The sequence below is a fragment of the Cydia splendana genome, chromosome 4, assembly GCF_910591565.1.
Source record: "Cydia splendana chromosome 4, ilCydSple1.2, whole genome shotgun sequence".
NCBI classification, from domain to species: Eukaryota; Metazoa; Arthropoda; class Insecta; order Lepidoptera; family Tortricidae; genus Cydia; species Cydia splendana.
In genome coordinates, this window is record NC_085963.1 from 12,047,674 (window position 1) to 12,065,913 (window position 18,240).

The window sequence follows — 18,240 nt, forward strand, 5'->3', positions numbered from 1 at the left end:
AAACTTTCCATTATTCCATACGGAGCAAATATATTATACAGTCCATAACTTGCGTTTGCGTAGGCGTCAGATATGAAGTTATCGTGATGTTTCGATCTTCTGAGTGACGTAAATGCAACTGCGAGCCTATTATGCGCACTTGTCGACTTGGCATTCTATTGTTGTACTTTACCTGACCTTACGTACCGGTGAATAGTTACTTAAAATAAACAAATCGATTAAATTTGAATAAAATAAGGAGTAATGTACGATTACGACCTCCTACTGCTGAATTATTTGGAACATCTGCGTATTTTATTAAATATTGGGTGGGTAGACGGAATGGCGCCACCTGTCATTTGATTGATTAGGTAGGTAGGTGTATGAATTTAGCGGATTTCACTATCATCATCAGCCTGTGGTTAGTGTGGTTGACCTGGGGAATACCCCAGCAGAGGGCTTATAGTTTTTCATGAGTTTTTATGCTTTCAAAGAAATCAAACGCCTGTGGATTTTACCCAGCAATTTCCGAATTTCAGTTAACGGTTACAATTACGAATTCTCAGTTCACAGTGTCTAATACGGTCGTACATACGTACTTAGGGCTAGCGTAGAATAGGAATGTTGTAAACTGGCACATAAAAATATGGAACAATAAAACATTAAAATAATCATTTTATTGTAAAACTGCTATAGCTAGCTTCGTTCCCGTGTTAGTGTTACGTTACCTATACGATTAATGTTCTGTGAGTAGGTTAGGTAGGAGCATAGCCGATAAGCCGATATGCTCTTGGGCGGCTTCCAATGTAAGATTTCTCAGGATAATTGCAAATGATCTGCATCATAGACAGTAAGTACTCATGTTTTGAAATACTGTTCCAGAAAAAGGATTGTCCCGAGTGGGAGCAATGGGCAGAGAAGGCGAGCATGGTAGCGGCACCTCTGCTCGCCGAGCGCTGCGCGAGCAGCGAACTGTGCGCGTTGCTGGCGCGGCTGTGCCGCCTGCGGCCGCGCGCGGCGCCGCTGCCCGCGCTCGCGCCGCCCGTCCGTCGCGTGCTCACGCGCAACGTCGACTTCGCGAGAGCGCCCAACGCCCGCCGACTCGTCAGAGATTATATTAGGTACCGTACCGGCCGGCCTAGCGTTTCAAAACATGTTTTATGACCCATGACGTGCGTGTGCTATTGTTATTCACGAAAACGTACGTTATGGCATCAACAATGTTGCTGCAGCTGGTGAATAAAAAACTGAGTTAAACTTGTAAACTAGGTGCTACATATGTTTATGGAATTGGATTTTTGGTACCTATATGTGTTGGTAGATGTTATTCTGGGGCACCATGAAACTATGTAAAAGCAGTGGTAAGTATCTCACTCAATTGTACTGGCGCGAGTGGCGCGCTCAGCTCACGATTGCTCCAAACAGTCGTTGTAAGGTAAGGCATAGTCTGATTGACTAGGGAAGAATAGAACGCGCAACAAAATGATTCACTGTCAGACGCTGTTTGTTAGACTAAGAATTATCTACGTACTTGATGGTAGCCCATTCGGTGTAGCTACGTCACTTTCAGTCACTCGAGTCTAGTTATCACACTCCACTTTACTAAGTTTATTAGTTTAGGGACCATTCTTGACGTCACTGACGTAGACGATGCTCCATTCCTAATTCGAACAAATAAAAGAGCGACATAGCTCTCTCTGTTGACGAATTAAAGGGCTCAAGGCCCTTATGCCTCTAATGGCTTAACCCATTTGCTACACGTGAAATGTGCTGTGCTGATTGCTGACCTGGGTGCAGCATTAGCCTCATAGCCTCATTTGTGTACAGTAAAGGTTAAATTATTAATAGGCGTCCAATAAACATTGTGGCTTTGCAGCAGGTTAGTTAGGTTCAGTTGCCGTGACGTCAATTATTGTTTTGCATACATACAACATCATTTTACAGTGATTTAAGACGTTATTTACTTAGAGAATGGGACATTACGATTCCGGTATTATGAAACATGTAATATTATATATGTACTTATGATGGTTGTGCTTCGTCGTCTAAATTGTCAGGAACTCAGGACAGCTCTGCTAGAGTAGATAGATACTTATCTAATTAGGAAAATCGTTGATGATAGTGCGAGTTTGGAATAGGTACTGATGATATTGTCTGGTGTGATTGAAAACAAAAAAAAGACAACACCTTTGGTCGTGTTTTAATTTATCGCCGTAAATGTACTATTCAGTTACCTTTTTGTTTTAGTGCTGTAAGCTCCCACAACTCGGGCGCGTCGCTGGTGCGGCGGTTCGTGGAGGTGACGCACGGCGGGCGCGCCGCGTGCCCGCACCCGCGCGCGGCGCCCAACCTCGCGGCCGTCGCGCTGGCCGCGCTCGACGACCGCTTCCGCGACCAGCCCGAGCCGCATCGCTGCGACGACTCGGAGGACGACGTCTTGTGCTTTGCTGATATCTTGGAACACATGTAAGATTTTACTCTTGTAGTGTTTGTTCAGCTTAGAGTACAGTTTATCATATTAAGGTCTCGTAATCGGGGGAAACTGAAAACCAGCGCTGTGACTGCTACTCTGTAACATAGCAAATGCCGAGTCCAACTATTGTTTTTACGGTTCCATACCAAAAAGGTAAAAATGACCCCCCTATGGTGTGACTAGGGAATGCAATCTCGATCTCGCAATTTCAAGATCTCGCACGAATTTTCGAGATTCAATCTCGTTGACAGGAAATCTCGATTTTAGCAATCGCGGTCGAGATCTTGATTAATATTTTCGAGATCTCGAACGAGATTGAAAGATTGATCCGTGTGAATTACTTTGTTGTTCAGGCAGTGCTATTGTATGCGGCCGGCTTTAGCTGACGATGAAAGCACTCTGGCGCGCTCTGTGCGGAAAAATCGGACGAACTTAACGTACCCAGTCACAATTATTTATGATTTTTGCTCGCTTTCCCTACATCTTTTTGTAAGTTGCTGAGTGCTTGTTAAAAATATCAACTGAGCATGTTACTGCCTTTGCTTACAATTTTGTAAATTTAAAAATAATTAATACCACTTTTTCATAATTACATGCAAATTAGACATATTATTTGTTTTTTTGTAATAAAAGTAGTTTTTTATTAAATGTTGATTAATTTGTTGATCTTCAAAATAAAACATGACGTAGGTACTCTACTAAGTAGTATATACGGAATTTTTAGAGATTTTTGCTCAAAATAACACATTTTTATTACTTTGTCAAATCTCGATCTCGTCGAGATTTGACAAAGTCGAGATCTCGAAACACCCTATCTCGATTCAGATTTTTCGTGCGAGATCTCGAATCGTCAATCTTGATGCGAGATTGCATTCCCTAGGTGTGACTATGGTCTGTCCGTCTGTCATATTGCTAAATATGTATCTTGAGAATTACTTATGTACTTACTAATTTGTATGTGTGTAATAAATAATGAATATTTGTCATGGTCGATTTACATTTGGTCGCGTACAGGTCAGAATACGAAGACTGGCTAGTAGTGGTGGGCGGCGTGCTGCAGCCGGTGCCGCTGAGCGGCGGCGCGCTGCGCTGCCCTCGCGTGGCGGCGCGGCTGGCGGGCGTGCTGCGCGCGCTGGCGCGGGACGGGCGCTGCGCGGCGCACGGCAGCGTGGCGGCGGCGCCGGCGCGCGCCATGCGCCCGCACCCGCCCCAGTGGCTGCGCGCCGCCTCGCCCGCAGACCCCGTGCTGGCGCTGCCGCACGACCACCTGTGTCAGCTGTGGGGAGACATGGTTACTTTTCATTTTTACTTTTGCTTCGAGTACCTTTCCTGTAAATAAACTTTTAGAAAATCTTATACAATAGTACATTGTGCAACATGGGGCGTAAGTTAAATATTGCAAACGAGAGTAAGTTAAATCGCGACGGCTTGCCGGAGCGATTTATACACTCGAGTTTGCAATATTATTACGCCCCGAGTTAGACACAATGTTTTTCAACACACTTGCGATATAAAAATTAAGTTTATAGACAAAAAACTGTTAATTATGGCACTAGAAACTTCATAACTCCCTAGGGAAAACGCTTTTTCTATAACTGCCGCTAAACCTGCGTGCAATTCCACATTTACTGAGCGAGTGTGATGAAAATAAATTTTACGTCTTTGAACTTATTTAATACGGCATATTATGAGATTTATGAGAGAATTTCCTTTTTACAGTTTTTTTAGAAGTTGATACTACCACCGAAATCACAACAATTCTCTCAACCTTCTCAATGCCTACTGAGTATTATATCGTTATAGTTCATTACTTAGGTATGTGTATATAGGTACTAGTTACTTGTCTTCTGAACTTTTTGTAATGTTATTCCAGGTTGGTAGTTTATTGAAATGCTGCGGAAAGAGAAAAAGTTTTCTGCAAAGCATGAGCAAGCAACTACCAGACTTCGTTCTAGTCGCTTTAACTGAACACGTGAGTAAATTTTAAACGTTAACTACCTTGCCATTATACTATGCCAAAGTCATCATCGCCAATTAACTTTCTAATCTGCAGTGGTTTTAGTAATTTTTTCCATGTAAAATGTATTTATATATTTGGTTGAAAAATATACCTTATAACTTACCTACAGTCAACTTAAGAAAGGTCTATAGTTGACCTAATACACAATGGATTAACAAATAAATAATGCTACAGCCTGCAGCCCTAGAAGCTCTCTGCCTCATGCTGGAGTGGGAGGTGGCGAGCGGCGAGCAGACGCAGCTGGAGATCATCGCGGCGCTGCAGGGCACCGACCTCGGCCAGAAGTATTACAAGGATCTTTGCGAGCGGCAGAATAATCTGCAGAGATTGGTTAGTTTACTGCCTAGGGGCTGTCCATAAATTACGTCATCGATTTTTGACGATTTTTGACCCCCCCCCCCCCCCCCCCCCCTCCTTAAAATCATGCTTCGAATGACCCCGTTTCCTCCTACGTCATGCTACCATCATCCGATGTCCAGACCCCCCCCCCCCCTAATTTGAAATGACGTAATTTATGAATAGCCCCCTAGATAAATAAACATAACTATTTTACTTTACGCAACAGGATATCTCGTATTTCCAGAAATCGAGGTTTCTGATAATATCAGTTCTTACGTACCTATAGACTACCTATAGATATATATTTGTCTATGTTACTTTTCTAAAATTTGGTTTGTTGGTGAAAAGTAGCCAAGTCAAATCCTTTATAAATTCAGGATTTTCTACACGCACAGAACTTGGCACCCGTAAAGATCTTAATTCTTTTGTCGGCGAGTCAACAACGACACATACCTATTCTTAATATTGAACTTGGCTCGCATTTCACATATTTATGTTTTTGTTGGGATATCAATATAAGTAAATCTACGTCCACCGAAATCATAAAGTACCGAATAAAATCTCAGCCGTGCTTGGAAGTTGAAAACTAAGGCTGGGTTTGTTAGGAACCAATATAAATAGAATCGCTACCTACACGCTGAGCAATGATAGGTTATATGAAGTGATTTTATTGCTTCATAACAAACGTATCCCTCGCTATACGTATCCTCGCACAGCTCTGGTGGAAACGGAAATGCAGCCTAACTTTCCCGCTAACAAGAAAATATCCTAAACATTTTTTCGTTAACGAATAGAACGTTTAACTTAGACTATCGTTATAATCTATTAATTTTTATTCCAGCAAGCAGAGGGTGGACCGCGACGGTTAGCTTTGCCGGTGCGCGCGACCGACGAGGACGTGGCAGCGCTGCTTGAAGCTGGCGCGCTCGGCAACCTCGAGTGCCTCTCACTCGCCTTCACCAGCGTCACTAGCGCCTGCGCACACCACCTCATCAAGGTAAGCAGCGAGCACCTAGGTGTGACTGATCAGGACATGGCAGCGGGATTCATTTTGGGCTCGTTTCGTGACGTTTCGTGTGGCGGGCGCCTGCCCCTTAACAACATTAAAAAAAATTAGGGCATCTATAACTTAAAATTCAAAAATGTAGGTATTCTGCTCTCCGGTCCATCTAAGCCTACCTATGTAGGTAAAACTAGTACAGGTAACCGTTAACCATTACACAGCGATTTTTCCGCATACCGTTCCATTTAGTAGTCGAATCACTTCAAACATACCTACTTGGAAATAAACAATGAAAGTGCAATTTACTGGCTATTACCATAGAGAAATATTTTTCTCTATGCTATTCTATTACCTAGATATATCGTAGGTAATCATTATTGCCATTAATAGGTATTAATTAACGCTGTAAATATTCCTTCCTTCTTTGGATTGTATTATAATTTACCATTTTTTGCTATAATTAAATGTACCTAAATGAGAATGTATTACCTAAGTGTCAATCAATAAATAAATAAATAAATATATTGACGAAACATAAAACAAATCTCAGACCTTGTAACATTATATAAATATTTTACAGCTGCCGTCGTTACGATACCTGAACTTATGGGCAACTCAATTCGGAGATTCTGGAGTTCAGCTTATCGCGGAGCACCTGCCACGACTGCAGGTCCTCAACTTATGTGAGACACCTGTCTCTGACAAGGGCATTGAAGCACTCTCAGGTAATTTTTGCCTGTAATTTTCTTTCTGTATTGCCTTAACAATTGCCGTTGCTGCGCTAGCTGGACTTGTTTACCTATGGGCAACACAATTCCTAGACTTCACGAAGTTGATTGCCGTCCGCCGAGCACCTGCTAATATGATTGTAGGATTATACCCAACTTGTAGTTTTGGGATTTTACTGAGTCAAGTCGTAGGTACCTAATGCCCCGCAACACAACCTAAGATACTTAATTAACATGCATAGGTAATTCATATCATATATTATAAACTATTGTTCGTTCCAGCGATTGACGCTAGTAGCGTCTATGTGCCATTAGTACCAGCACCTAGAATAACAGAAACTATTTGTGTTCCAGCTCTGACCAGCCTCCGTCGCCTGAACCTGAACAGCACGCGACTGTCGGCCGAGGCGTTCGCGGCGCTGCGCGAGCGGCTGCCGGGCCTGCAGGAATACGACATCCGCTACACGGAGGCGTGGTGACAGCGGACCTCGCCTCGCCCCTCCACAAGCTCCAACAACACCATCATATAAGCTTCACTCGATCTCAGATGTACTTTACAAACGAATTAATCTGACTACCAATCACTGCCGAAACAGGCTGTAATACAACCAGCATCAAATAACAGAGGTGTGTTACTATCCTACCTAATTATATTACTTAGACCACTTAGGCTTTCAATAATCTATTTGATGCTGACTGTACCTACAATTGTCTAACTAAAGCAAATGCTAAATCGATTGCAACTAAAAGTTTTGTTTACAAATAAGTATAGGTAATTTAGGAGTTTGGTTTGTTGATTTAGAGATTAATGCGTTTGTAACCTGCAATAAATAATCACATTTTTCCGGTTATATGGTAAGTAAGTATCTATATTTAGGTCGAATACTAAATATGTTTGTCCTTTAACCTTTTGAACGCCACAGACGGCAATTGACGTCAGCGCAAGATCGTGACAACGACGCCAAAGACGGCATTTGACGTCGATCGTTTTTTGATGAAAATCTACTTAAAAACACCCCACTTTTAGGTTGGCATTATTTATTCGCAAAACTAAATTTTACCCCCGTGGCGTCAGTGGCACGGCAAATGGATGCGCCGTTTGGCGTTCAAAACGTTAAAAACTTAATGCCAATAGGTATCTAGTTTTATAGTTGGACAATAGCATTAAACGTTTGTCAATGCCGTTCATGACTTGTTGCTAATCTAAGCGTGCTTAACGCAGGTCGCAGAGCATTATTAGAAGAAAGTTCACATTTAATATTAATGATTTAAGGTTTGTCAGCGTTAATATTGTGGTTTAATTGTGATTCCCAGTATTTGTCTATTGTTTCCCATTTTATATATTTAATATAGGCACAAAAATTACGAATTTAATAATTATTCTATGTCAGTAATTCATTACTCGGTTTTGTAGAAAATTCATTGGTCTTTAGGACTTCAATGTAAATAAATTTAGTTTAGGTATAAATGCGATGTCAGTGAGACTGTTTACACCAATTAGGTTTAGCGTTTAGAAAATGTTAAGATGTTAATGTCTTATTCTATAGGTATGTATTATTCTGTAAGGTGTATTCGGGTATTACCGAATGTCGGATAATTCCGAAAATCAGATGAAAATCACCCTTAATTCCATCATAATAAAAGTCTCTTTTCGGAATTATCCGCCAGTTTTCGACATTCGGAATTACCCGAGTAAACCTTATCTGTTTATTTCCACCCAAATACCTAAATGGAGAATTTTCATATTATTTAAAATAACTTACGTCATTATAAATAAATAATTCTCAGTGTTACCTAAAATTCACATATTTAAAGTTCTCTTTATGAAAATAGCGTGAATTTAACATATAAATTGCTATTGATATCCAACAAATCCAGTATTTAGTGTAATGTAAATGTAGACTATTGAATTCCAATTATAGATATTTAATGATGTGCGGACGGTAAATTTCGAAAATTGCAAAAATTTCCACATTTTTAATTTTGTCGAAACCATACTACTTTTACATATTTTTTGTTAAGTTTCTAGAACATTCCCAACTTATTGGATACCTTCCGTAAATTACACATATCTGTATTTCAATGCTGCAATTCAATTTGATTATTTTAGCCCCATGACTGCCCCAATCAGTATTGTATGTCGTAATACTTATAAGTGACCTGCGTGTATCTACTTATTCCATAACGACTACTTTGCGCACTAAATCCTGTAAATAAATATGTAAAAGCGAGTACATTTGCATATTCCACTGTTGTTCGAGAGCTAGGTAAGATGTACATACTTAATTCTTAGTGCCACCCATTTTGGCTGGCAGTAAACCTTTATCGTAAAACCCTGTTCGACTATCCATCAGTCGGTACTGAACTGAACGGTACCATAGGTATAGTCTGTAGATTTGAAACAAGCCCCGACGGCTAATCCTTTGTCTATTCTTAAGTAAAACCGCGCGTGCTACTTACCTGCAAAAAAGGGTCTAAATTATTCCATTTGCCACCGGAATCATCTCGATGACACATTTTAGACTGGTTCTGTAGCGTTCTACTCGCCGGCACTCAGTAACCGTAGTACTGAGTGCCAGCGAGTCAAAGCGACCACACACAGCCTAGAAAAATATTTTTTCCATTAGTTCATTTTGAATCTTATTGCAATTTCCATTGCTGTTAAAAATATACAGACTATACTGAAATACAATTCGCAACCTAATCCCTGTAAATATCTAATAAATCTAATAATTAAATATAATTCATGTTAAGTAACTGTTAAATCAAAAATAATCGAGAGAATACCAATTTTAACTGAATAGACCATCTTATTAAAATGGTGACATACAGTTCGCCACGGTTACTATTGTTGAACTACTCGCGTCCGTGTACGATGCTTGCCGCTGTCTGTAAATCTACAAATCAATTGTAGGTAGACAACTTAGAGTGGGCACTATGAAATTTGTTTATGTACTTACATAAGCACTGTAAGCATACCTAAGAGAATATTAAATATGCTACCTAAGTCTAAAAAAATATATCTATACGAATTCATATGATCGACGGCGAATAGTTTTCAAAGAGATAGAAAGGTAGTCACACAATCACCCTTTCGTTTTCCATTTACACTAGTAATTTTGTCTACCTATGTCGAAAGCAGTATTGCAATAGCGTCCGTCTGCTGGGGTCAGTCACAATAAAATGTATATGCGTGTTTATTGTAGGATTGCTGTTGAGTCGGTTACCTAGATAGATACATGTAGTTATTTATTAAAATAAAAGTTACGCTTAAACTACCTATTACTATAGGATTATTTTAAGACATGTTGGCTGTGAGTATTAATCCGACAAGCATTTTTGAATGTTAGTGTGCTCTTGTGAGGTGTTTCTTAATTGAAGTACAATCTCTTAATTGTAAGTATGTATATATATATATTATATTTCACACAAATTATTTATATGATTCTTATGCGTAAGTCTATCCAGTTTTATTATATTTTAGTTCAAAAAAAGTATAGTCCTGAGGCGCTTTTTACACTTGGGCAACTGTTATATTCTAGTCGACAACCCCATGCTAAAACTAAATTTTTGTCGACGTCGAATTAGGTACTCGTAATCGCTCCAGTGAAAATACGTCTTTAAATATTGGTACCTACTACAATTGCGTTACTAGTTGCGCCTCCTGAAACCAGAGGGGCCAGAGGACGCTTATATCTAAGCGTATTGTATTTGTCATTATGAAACATTTCAACATATCTGAAATAATAATTAAAATACATAATATCTAAGGTAATAAAACATCTTAACATGGCAATAGGTAATAGCCGAGCCAGATTAGATAAGCATCCGAGCAAGCTATAGGCACACTAGTTGCGGTCGAAGTCAACAATAGGTAAATATGTACAAAACAGTCAACAGTCTTATTCTTATTTCAATGACTGAATTTATACTTAATTTTTGTAGGTAATTATAGCATAAGTATCTAGAATGTATTATAATCTTATTTATTTTGTATGGGTTCTACTATCCTGTCAAATAATTTAGAATGTTTGTTGTTTTAAAGACTCTGTTGAGGCAGAAGGGCACATGTTTACAGATGGATTTTCTTTTGTAAATAATATAAACGTCACTTATTCATTAATATGTAGGTTTGTTATCCAACCATGCAACTTGAAGTGAATGTAAAAGATGTGTCTGTTCAATTCAGTGATGTTTTTAATGTATGTACCTACCTACACTACACCTACCAATAAACAAAACATAAACGGCAAAAGTATTACGTACATTGAAATTAGTGTCACGAAGAGGTATAAGACTTATTTGTCCAGTGTGAGAAGTGTGCGATTTTATAATAAAACTTATTTTAAAACTTATAATTATGATCGTTTTATTCCTAACTGGGGACATCGCATCATGCATCATAGATGCATCAGGGACTCTACCTTATTCTACATTACCAAAAAAAGGGTTGGTAAAGTAGAACTGCAGTGAAGACCAACCAAATGAGGGCAATATGTACTTGTAAAATCAGTTCAAAGACAATAAAGATAAACAAAACAGCTCAGTTAATAGGTACTAAGGAATATATTTCAATAATTTTAATACCATTACATGTATGAATTTTATGATACATTTTATAACTATTTTTTTACACACTTCTTAAATTGTGAATTTTGTTTTCGATTTATTTCCTTAATTTTGTAAAATATCATAGACTATTTATGTACAAATATAATTTATTAAAACAATGTCCCAACGTATAACGTGTTTCGAAACAAATGATAAATAAAAGGAAACTTATCTTACACCACGATTTAAATTTAAGCTACTTAATAACTAGGTATCGACTCTTATGATTCATGACACATACGAGTCACTCCAATAAAGGCGTTCTGCGTTTTTTTGAACATTTTGTAAGCCTGGTATCCATTACAAAAGCATTGAGGTAAAGTAGTGTTGTTGCCTCAAAAAGTTTTAGTCGACACAAACCATACTAAACAGTGATACAATACCTAAACCTAGAGCACCTGCAGTGGTAGCATGATTGAGTTTATGCCTGTTCTAGATAACAGCTCCGACTTGATATTAATACGTGGGCCATACTGAAAGTTTCTGGATTCTGATATATGAGACGACTTATTTTTTCTAAGTGGCCAGTCCAGGAATTTTCAGTATGACCAAAGTAAGGCATTATATCCGACTTAAACGCAATCATGCTAGATAGTCTGTCCTTGTAATAGTTGTAATACCGTGGCACCAGAAACTTTTAGATATTACTTGTCATAACTCGTATCAGGATTGTGTTTTGAGCTGAGCCACCATTCATTTAGGTATATCACAATAATGTTATATTGTGACACATACAACATCACCCATTAAGTTACTTAATTTAAAAGCAATATTCATAAAAATAAATCTATCGAAACTGCATAGAATTGCAAAACAAACAACGAATGGAAAGTACTACGCGCGAAATAAACTACTTTTAAAAACTAATAAATTTAATGTGGATAGTGATATCTTCATATCTGTTACTAACAGTGTTTAGAGCTACACAACTTAATTACTCTGACATTTATAGATACAGTTCAATACAGCAAGGCAAGCGTTCCTATTTCTAAAATAAACCATAGTCTCTAGTGAATAAAGAAGACAGAAAGAAATACTACAAATTCAGACACTCTTGGATCCATATATAAAAAATATACAAAATCATTAACTTATTTTAAACATTTCAATGTACCAAAAGATCTAAATCAAAGTCACATCATGCTCAGAAAAGCTTGAGTTCGTTTTATTTAAGTAATACCATCAGCACATAAATCTACTTAGGTACATTAAAATAATATTGTTACATTTAACTGGGTTACACTTTACAAAATAGGTACATATAAAAATCTAATACACAATCTGACATATCAAAAATTAAGAAAAATTGTGCAAAAATTCCAATGTATGTCAGGAAGGAATAATTTAAATCAGGAAGCTGGGATATCCTTTGTCAGGAATTTTTGACTCAAATCTGAACAGCTCAAACTTAAGTAATACTGGCTTTTATTTGACATACAAAACCCCATGACTGATGACACTATTAACAACTCACTTCTTACTATAACGATATTTAACTTGTTTCGATTAGAAAACCGACGGCGATTGAAATCTCATAAAAGTAATCATCTCCCACTCGGACATCGCTTTGCAAATAATTACATTACGGAATTTGAACTATAAAGTCGCCTTTCTGTTGATAATTTCGATACGAACTTTAAATTGCGCAACTTCCTGGTTGTCAGCGATAACGATATAATCGGTACGCGTGAATATTGTTTATGAATAATTGTTATTTAGTGAAGGCGGCGAAGACGGCCCACATGATCTCGCAGGCCTCGGGGCGCATGGCCTCGGCCTCGAAGTCCAGGTCGAGGAGCGTGCGCACGCGACGCGTGGCCAGCTCGTAGTCCTCGTCGGAGAGCGGCGCGAACGCGTTCTCCAGCACGTCGGCCGAGTGCGCCAGCATCAGCAGCGCCAGCGACCGCTTGTCGGCGTGCGCCACGTCCGTCACCGAACGCCGCAGCGCCGCTTCTTGCACCTGAAATATTTAAAAAAATATCGTAATTTCTGATATTTAAACAATTAACTGCTCCATCTCCATCGCTATTGTTGTGTTGAAAACTATTACAATGTGTCTTTTCGAATATCAATAGTCCGAAATACTTGAATTTACAACAGAAAAAAATCCTTCTATATTTCGAGTATACTATGTATGTATTCGGTTACCCTCTACGCCAACCAGTGATCTACACCTCTCTTTCTGTGAAGTACTCATTCGTAAAGGCCTTATAGGGTGGTATTCTACTTGTCAAATGTGCATTGCGTCTCACTCTCTCATTAAGCAAAATGTGAGACGCAAATACACATTGGACCAAAATATTGGACAGATGGAATAGGTACCAACCTCAATAGATTAAAAAGATATTATTAGTTATCTTCAAAATGGATTTAATTGGATACTTTGAAAAAATAACTTAACTTACGCTCAGGAATGCACCTTTTAAATTAACGCCAGTTCAAAAAAATACCGTGTGTTTACTGTTGTCTTACCAACTTTATACTGACAATTTTTTTTAAACGAATGTACATGGTGGACCCGGGACAGAGGGTCCTGGCGCCGCTGCACAAGGAGGCCCGACCCCAGATAAACTGGGAATATGGGCAAGGACAAGAAGAAGAAGATACATGGTGGTCAAAAAATAAGTGCATTCCCGTTGCCAGGGAGGTTTTGGGATTATACTGAGCAACTTTTACTATGGGCACAGAATAATTAATAGTACTACCGTACAGAAAGGAAACTTCCTACAAAACCGAAGTTTGACAGCGGTTCAGGGTCGAATCATGCTGTCCCTTTCTAATATATGGCACTATCCCTTTAGGCTATTTAGGGTTGTCAAAAATCAAGTGATTATCTTATCTGTGGTCGTGCACGCAAAAGGAAGTCAAGTGGTGCCAACCCTAATAATTGCTAGGAGCAATGCTGAGCCGAGTTTGACCGAAGTCAGGAGTTTCGCACCCCTGCTATGGGACCAACCACGAAATCGCGAAAAAAAATGTGGCTGTTTCATACATTTTGGCTGGTCCATTTTCTATGGGAGGGTTAGTTTTTTTTTGCGATATCGGGGTTGATCCCATAGTAAAAGTTGCTCAGTATAATCCAAAAACCTCACTGGCAACGGGAAAGCACTTATTTTTGGCCACTCTGTAAGTATATTAGACTTGCCAATCGAATTCCTTTATTACATAAATGTATGTAGTATGTAATGAAACGTGGCTTAATGTTGCAGACCTGTAGTTATAGCTGTCGTAAAAGCTGCATTGGTAACTTCATGATATTCAGTTATTTTACCACGCTCGGAAAACATATAAAAACTCGTAAATGCGCGTTTTCCCAGAGATAAGACCTAGCTAGATCGATTTTTCGCCCCCGAAAACCCCCATAAAGCAAATTTCATCAAAATCATTAGAACCGTTTCCGAGATCCCCGAAATATATGAATAAATATTGCTCGTTTAAAGGTACAAGATTAAATATCAATACATGTCTTATTATTTTAAGACATGTTCACATAATTAGTGGCGTAACATAGAAGTAAACTGCGAGTTAACGTGAAATATTTTGAACATTATAACAATAGAACTGTTATGAAACTTAACCAAAATATGCCAAAACAATGCACATAGGTGTGACAGCGGCACTAAATAATCACCATCCTGTTTTACGCGCACATTGTTTCGTCAGTTATCAAACAAGAATAAGCAAACAATAGAGTTGCTATTTGCAATGAAAACTAGTTAGATTATGAGCAAAGCCAGCCCTAATGCAATTTGATTGCATTACTTAATTAGCATCACCCATTTCTAATTACTCATAATGTTCTTTAACAGGTACTTGATAAGATTACATCATGGTCATTAGCCGTCTAAAATAAAACAATTCGGTCAGTTTTCTACAAGAGATAAAAAGGGTGGATTATTATTATAGAAATGTTTTTCAATATGTGGTGGAGGCCCTATTGGGTGGTCACAGAAGGTCGCAAAGCCTAAGTAAAAAAGAAATAGAACACACAAAACAGGCCAAACACAGCAGAAGAAGGGAAACAAATATTTTATTTCATTCCATGCAGTGTTGTGGATTGTTTCCTCATCACAAGGGGGTTTCATCAGGAGAAACGCTGAAGACTGAAACTGATAGAGGGCTTAATCTTTTGGTGCCTAAGGTGCCATCACATGACGTCCATATAATATATCATCAGTATAAAATATATCCATTAAAGCCCGGGTTCCGACGGGTTAACTCTAGGTGGTGTAATGAATTATATAGTTTTTACTTTGGAATTGATTAGCATCAAGCACTGCTTTAAAATCAACATTATTGTAAAAGCCATTTGATTACCTACCTTTTTAACTAAACGGCACTTCACTACGTTGTCTGTCAGGGGGTGTGTGGTCATATCAAAGAGCAAAAAGTTTTGCTTCTCAGTCGTCAGGACACCTTTTTCTACTAAATTCTTAGCCAGCCTTTCACGGACGTTTTTTAATTGATATTTGAGTTTCATGGGATTCCATGTTTCACCTGGAAACAAAACAGATATTTCCATGAGCTAAATAAAAATATAAATGATATAAATGAAATGAAAACATACCTAAAAAGCTATTTAATTCACACACAAGAACACATACAAGACCACACACTAAATTATTATATATAATTTTAGTAGTTTTTTTTTACTTTATTCATTGATTTTAAATCCCTTATTGCTAATACTGCTCAATTAATGTGGTGACACTGCCTATGAAGCCGATGGCCCTGGTTTGAATCCCGGTAAGGTATTTGTGTGATGAGCACAGATATCTGTTCCAGTATTTATGTAATACATATATCATTGTCTGAGTACCCACATCACAAGTCTAGAGCTTACTGTGGGACTTTGTCAATCAGTGTAAGAATGTCCTATAATATGTACTTAAGTTAACAATTAATTAGGCAATTAGCTAAGTCTACCCATCTATGTTTTAAGGGAGTTCCCTCTGCCCACAAACTGCCCTGCAGTTTGGCAGAAGAAAAAAATCTGTATAATAGGGTTTATTTCATCTGAATAAATGATTTATTTATAAAAAAAAATATTTATTAATAGATTAGGTTATTCAATTTCATTGTAAACAACCGGAGTGTGATACTAACCACTAAGGTATTCTATCCAGCTTTGTACAGATTCAGGTGGATCAGTTTCTTTCATGTGTTTCAAAGCTTCATCCAATAGGACATCTCCTGTAGGTGTATCTGAAAACAATATAGTAATTTTTTATGTGAGGAAACACCTTATAGAATTTAATTATTTACCAGCATTATTGTGTACAGAGTAGGTAAAAACCGTATAAATACACGTCCGGAAAAAAAATGCGATTTACGCCAAATGTCGGGGTTTTTTAAAGTCTTTGTCCGGGTTCGGCAAATTTAGAGATGGTAGCACTACTTATAAGCATACCCCGGATTTTTAGGGTGCGGCAATTTTCTACTCTGTAGTTCGTTTATTTTGCATTAGAAAAAGACTATGCGTCCTTGACGTGTCTTTTAATTGAAAAACTCTTTTTAAAAATCAGTAACTATTACTTTTGAAAGCAAAAGAATGTAAATAATCGTATATGATTTATAATTGTTACATATTTGCCGCGACTTATTTTTCAATAAAAATACACACCAAGATTGTTTACCTTTTTTCTAATGCTAAAAAAACGAACTATAGCCAAAAAAAAAGTTAAAAACTGTAAAAAGAAACTATTTGAACATTTCTAAGCCCGTTTGGAACTTACTAGGTACCTATTTTTTATTCATAGTTTGGCAACTATTTTACAATGAACAAAGTTATAAACACATGAAATCATTCCCACACCCAAAAATGTTGGTATGCTTATAAGTATACATTGAGAAGCACTACCTCCCTTAATATTGGGATTTGGAAGTATTAATATTATCACAAGATATTTTGACTACAACCAGGGGTGCGAAACTCCTGACTTCGGCCAAACTCGGCTCCGCTCGGCTCAGCATTGCTCCGAGCAATTATTAGGGTTGGCATCACTTGACTTCCTTTTGCGTGCACGACCACAGATAAGATAATGACTTGAATTTTGACAACCCTAAATAGCTGAAAGGGATAGTGCCCTATATTAGAAAGGGATAGCATGATTCGACCCTGAACCACTGTCAAACTTTGGTTTTGTAGGAAGTTTCCTTTCTGTACGGCAGTACTATTATTTAATCTGTGCTACAACTGTCTCAGTTAAATGTTTAACCTATAAGCTCTTTTTCCCAAATACTAATATGTAAAAGTTCAGTTGGACTAATAAAATTGTAGAATTCAAACTGTAGAGTTAGTATCTGGGATTTAATAACAATAAACCTTGTCTGTTTCATTTTAAGATTACTAACTTAGTTTACCTCACCACATAAAATTAGTATGATGACACAACAATACCACACTATTAAATAAATGTACACATACAATAAAATTCTATCAGAAGTTATGTAAAAGGTATAGCAAACCTTTGATAGATGACAGCTATCATCAGCTAAATCTTAAAAAGAGAGAGGCAAGTCAAATTAAGTAGGTACCTGATTTTACAATGACTTTCCTAGACAGCAGTCCCTTTCTCCTCATACCAGCTTTTTCCAACTCTACTCGACCTCTTAAGCCCAGTTCGATGAGAATACATCCTCTCAAGCCGCTCGATATGCAGTCATTCCAAAATGATGTGTAACCCTGAAACATTCGTCATTAATGAACACAATGAAAGGAGGCGACCTAAACCAGCTACATACTTATTTCTGATATCGCAAAATATGATTACCTCTTTATCCTTTAATCCTAAAAGTAATACTTCTTCCATTAATGTCAATCTTGTTTCTTTTGAATCTCCGTCATCATAGCTTTTATCATTTTTCTTATCATCGATGTCGTGGTTTTCCTTCAAATTACCATCTGAATTATTGTCTTTTGCAACGTGTTTACGTTGTACCAAACCCTCAGTTCTATTCATTTTACATTAAAACAAAAACGGGGCACTAAATATTATTGAGGACGCAGCACTTGTAAATATAAAATGAATTCCTATTTGCAGCGAATTGTTGACGTTTGCTTTGCAACACGAATGTCGTGAACGTC

The 18,240-nt window shown here is 37.9% G+C and overlaps 2 protein-coding genes across 2 annotated transcripts in view; one reads left to right on the forward strand and one right to left on the reverse strand.

Annotated features, from left to right (window-relative positions):
- The window catches only part of LOC134789921 (C-Maf-inducing protein-like), a 59,272-nt gene extending 48,824 nt beyond the window's left edge, over positions 1-10,448 (forward strand). The window contains exons 7-14 of the mRNA XM_063760616.1: positions 862-1,100; positions 2,227-2,445; positions 3,467-3,743; positions 4,326-4,424; positions 4,647-4,802; positions 5,653-5,808; positions 6,395-6,539; positions 6,897-10,448. Coding sequence (XP_063616686.1) covers positions 862-1,100; positions 2,227-2,445; positions 3,467-3,743; positions 4,326-4,424; positions 4,647-4,802; positions 5,653-5,808; positions 6,395-6,539; positions 6,897-7,021 — 1,416 coding nt within the window. The 3' untranslated portion in view covers positions 7,022-10,448. The remainder of the gene's footprint in view (positions 1-861; positions 1,101-2,226; positions 2,446-3,466; positions 3,744-4,325; positions 4,425-4,646; positions 4,803-5,652; positions 5,809-6,394; positions 6,540-6,896) is intronic.
- A 641-nt stretch (positions 10,449-11,089) lies between these two features.
- Positions 11,090-18,240, reverse strand: LOC134789943 (Golgi phosphoprotein 3 homolog sauron). Its single transcript, XM_063760672.1, has 5 exons — positions 17,927-18,240; positions 17,691-17,838; positions 16,260-16,358; positions 15,475-15,650; positions 11,090-13,113 (listed from the first exon to the last, which is right to left on the reverse strand). The coding sequence occupies exons 1-5, from the start codon at positions 18,113-18,115 to the stop codon at positions 12,865-12,867; spliced, it is 861 nt and encodes a 286-aa protein (XP_063616742.1). The 5' UTR covers positions 18,116-18,240; the 3' UTR covers positions 11,090-12,864.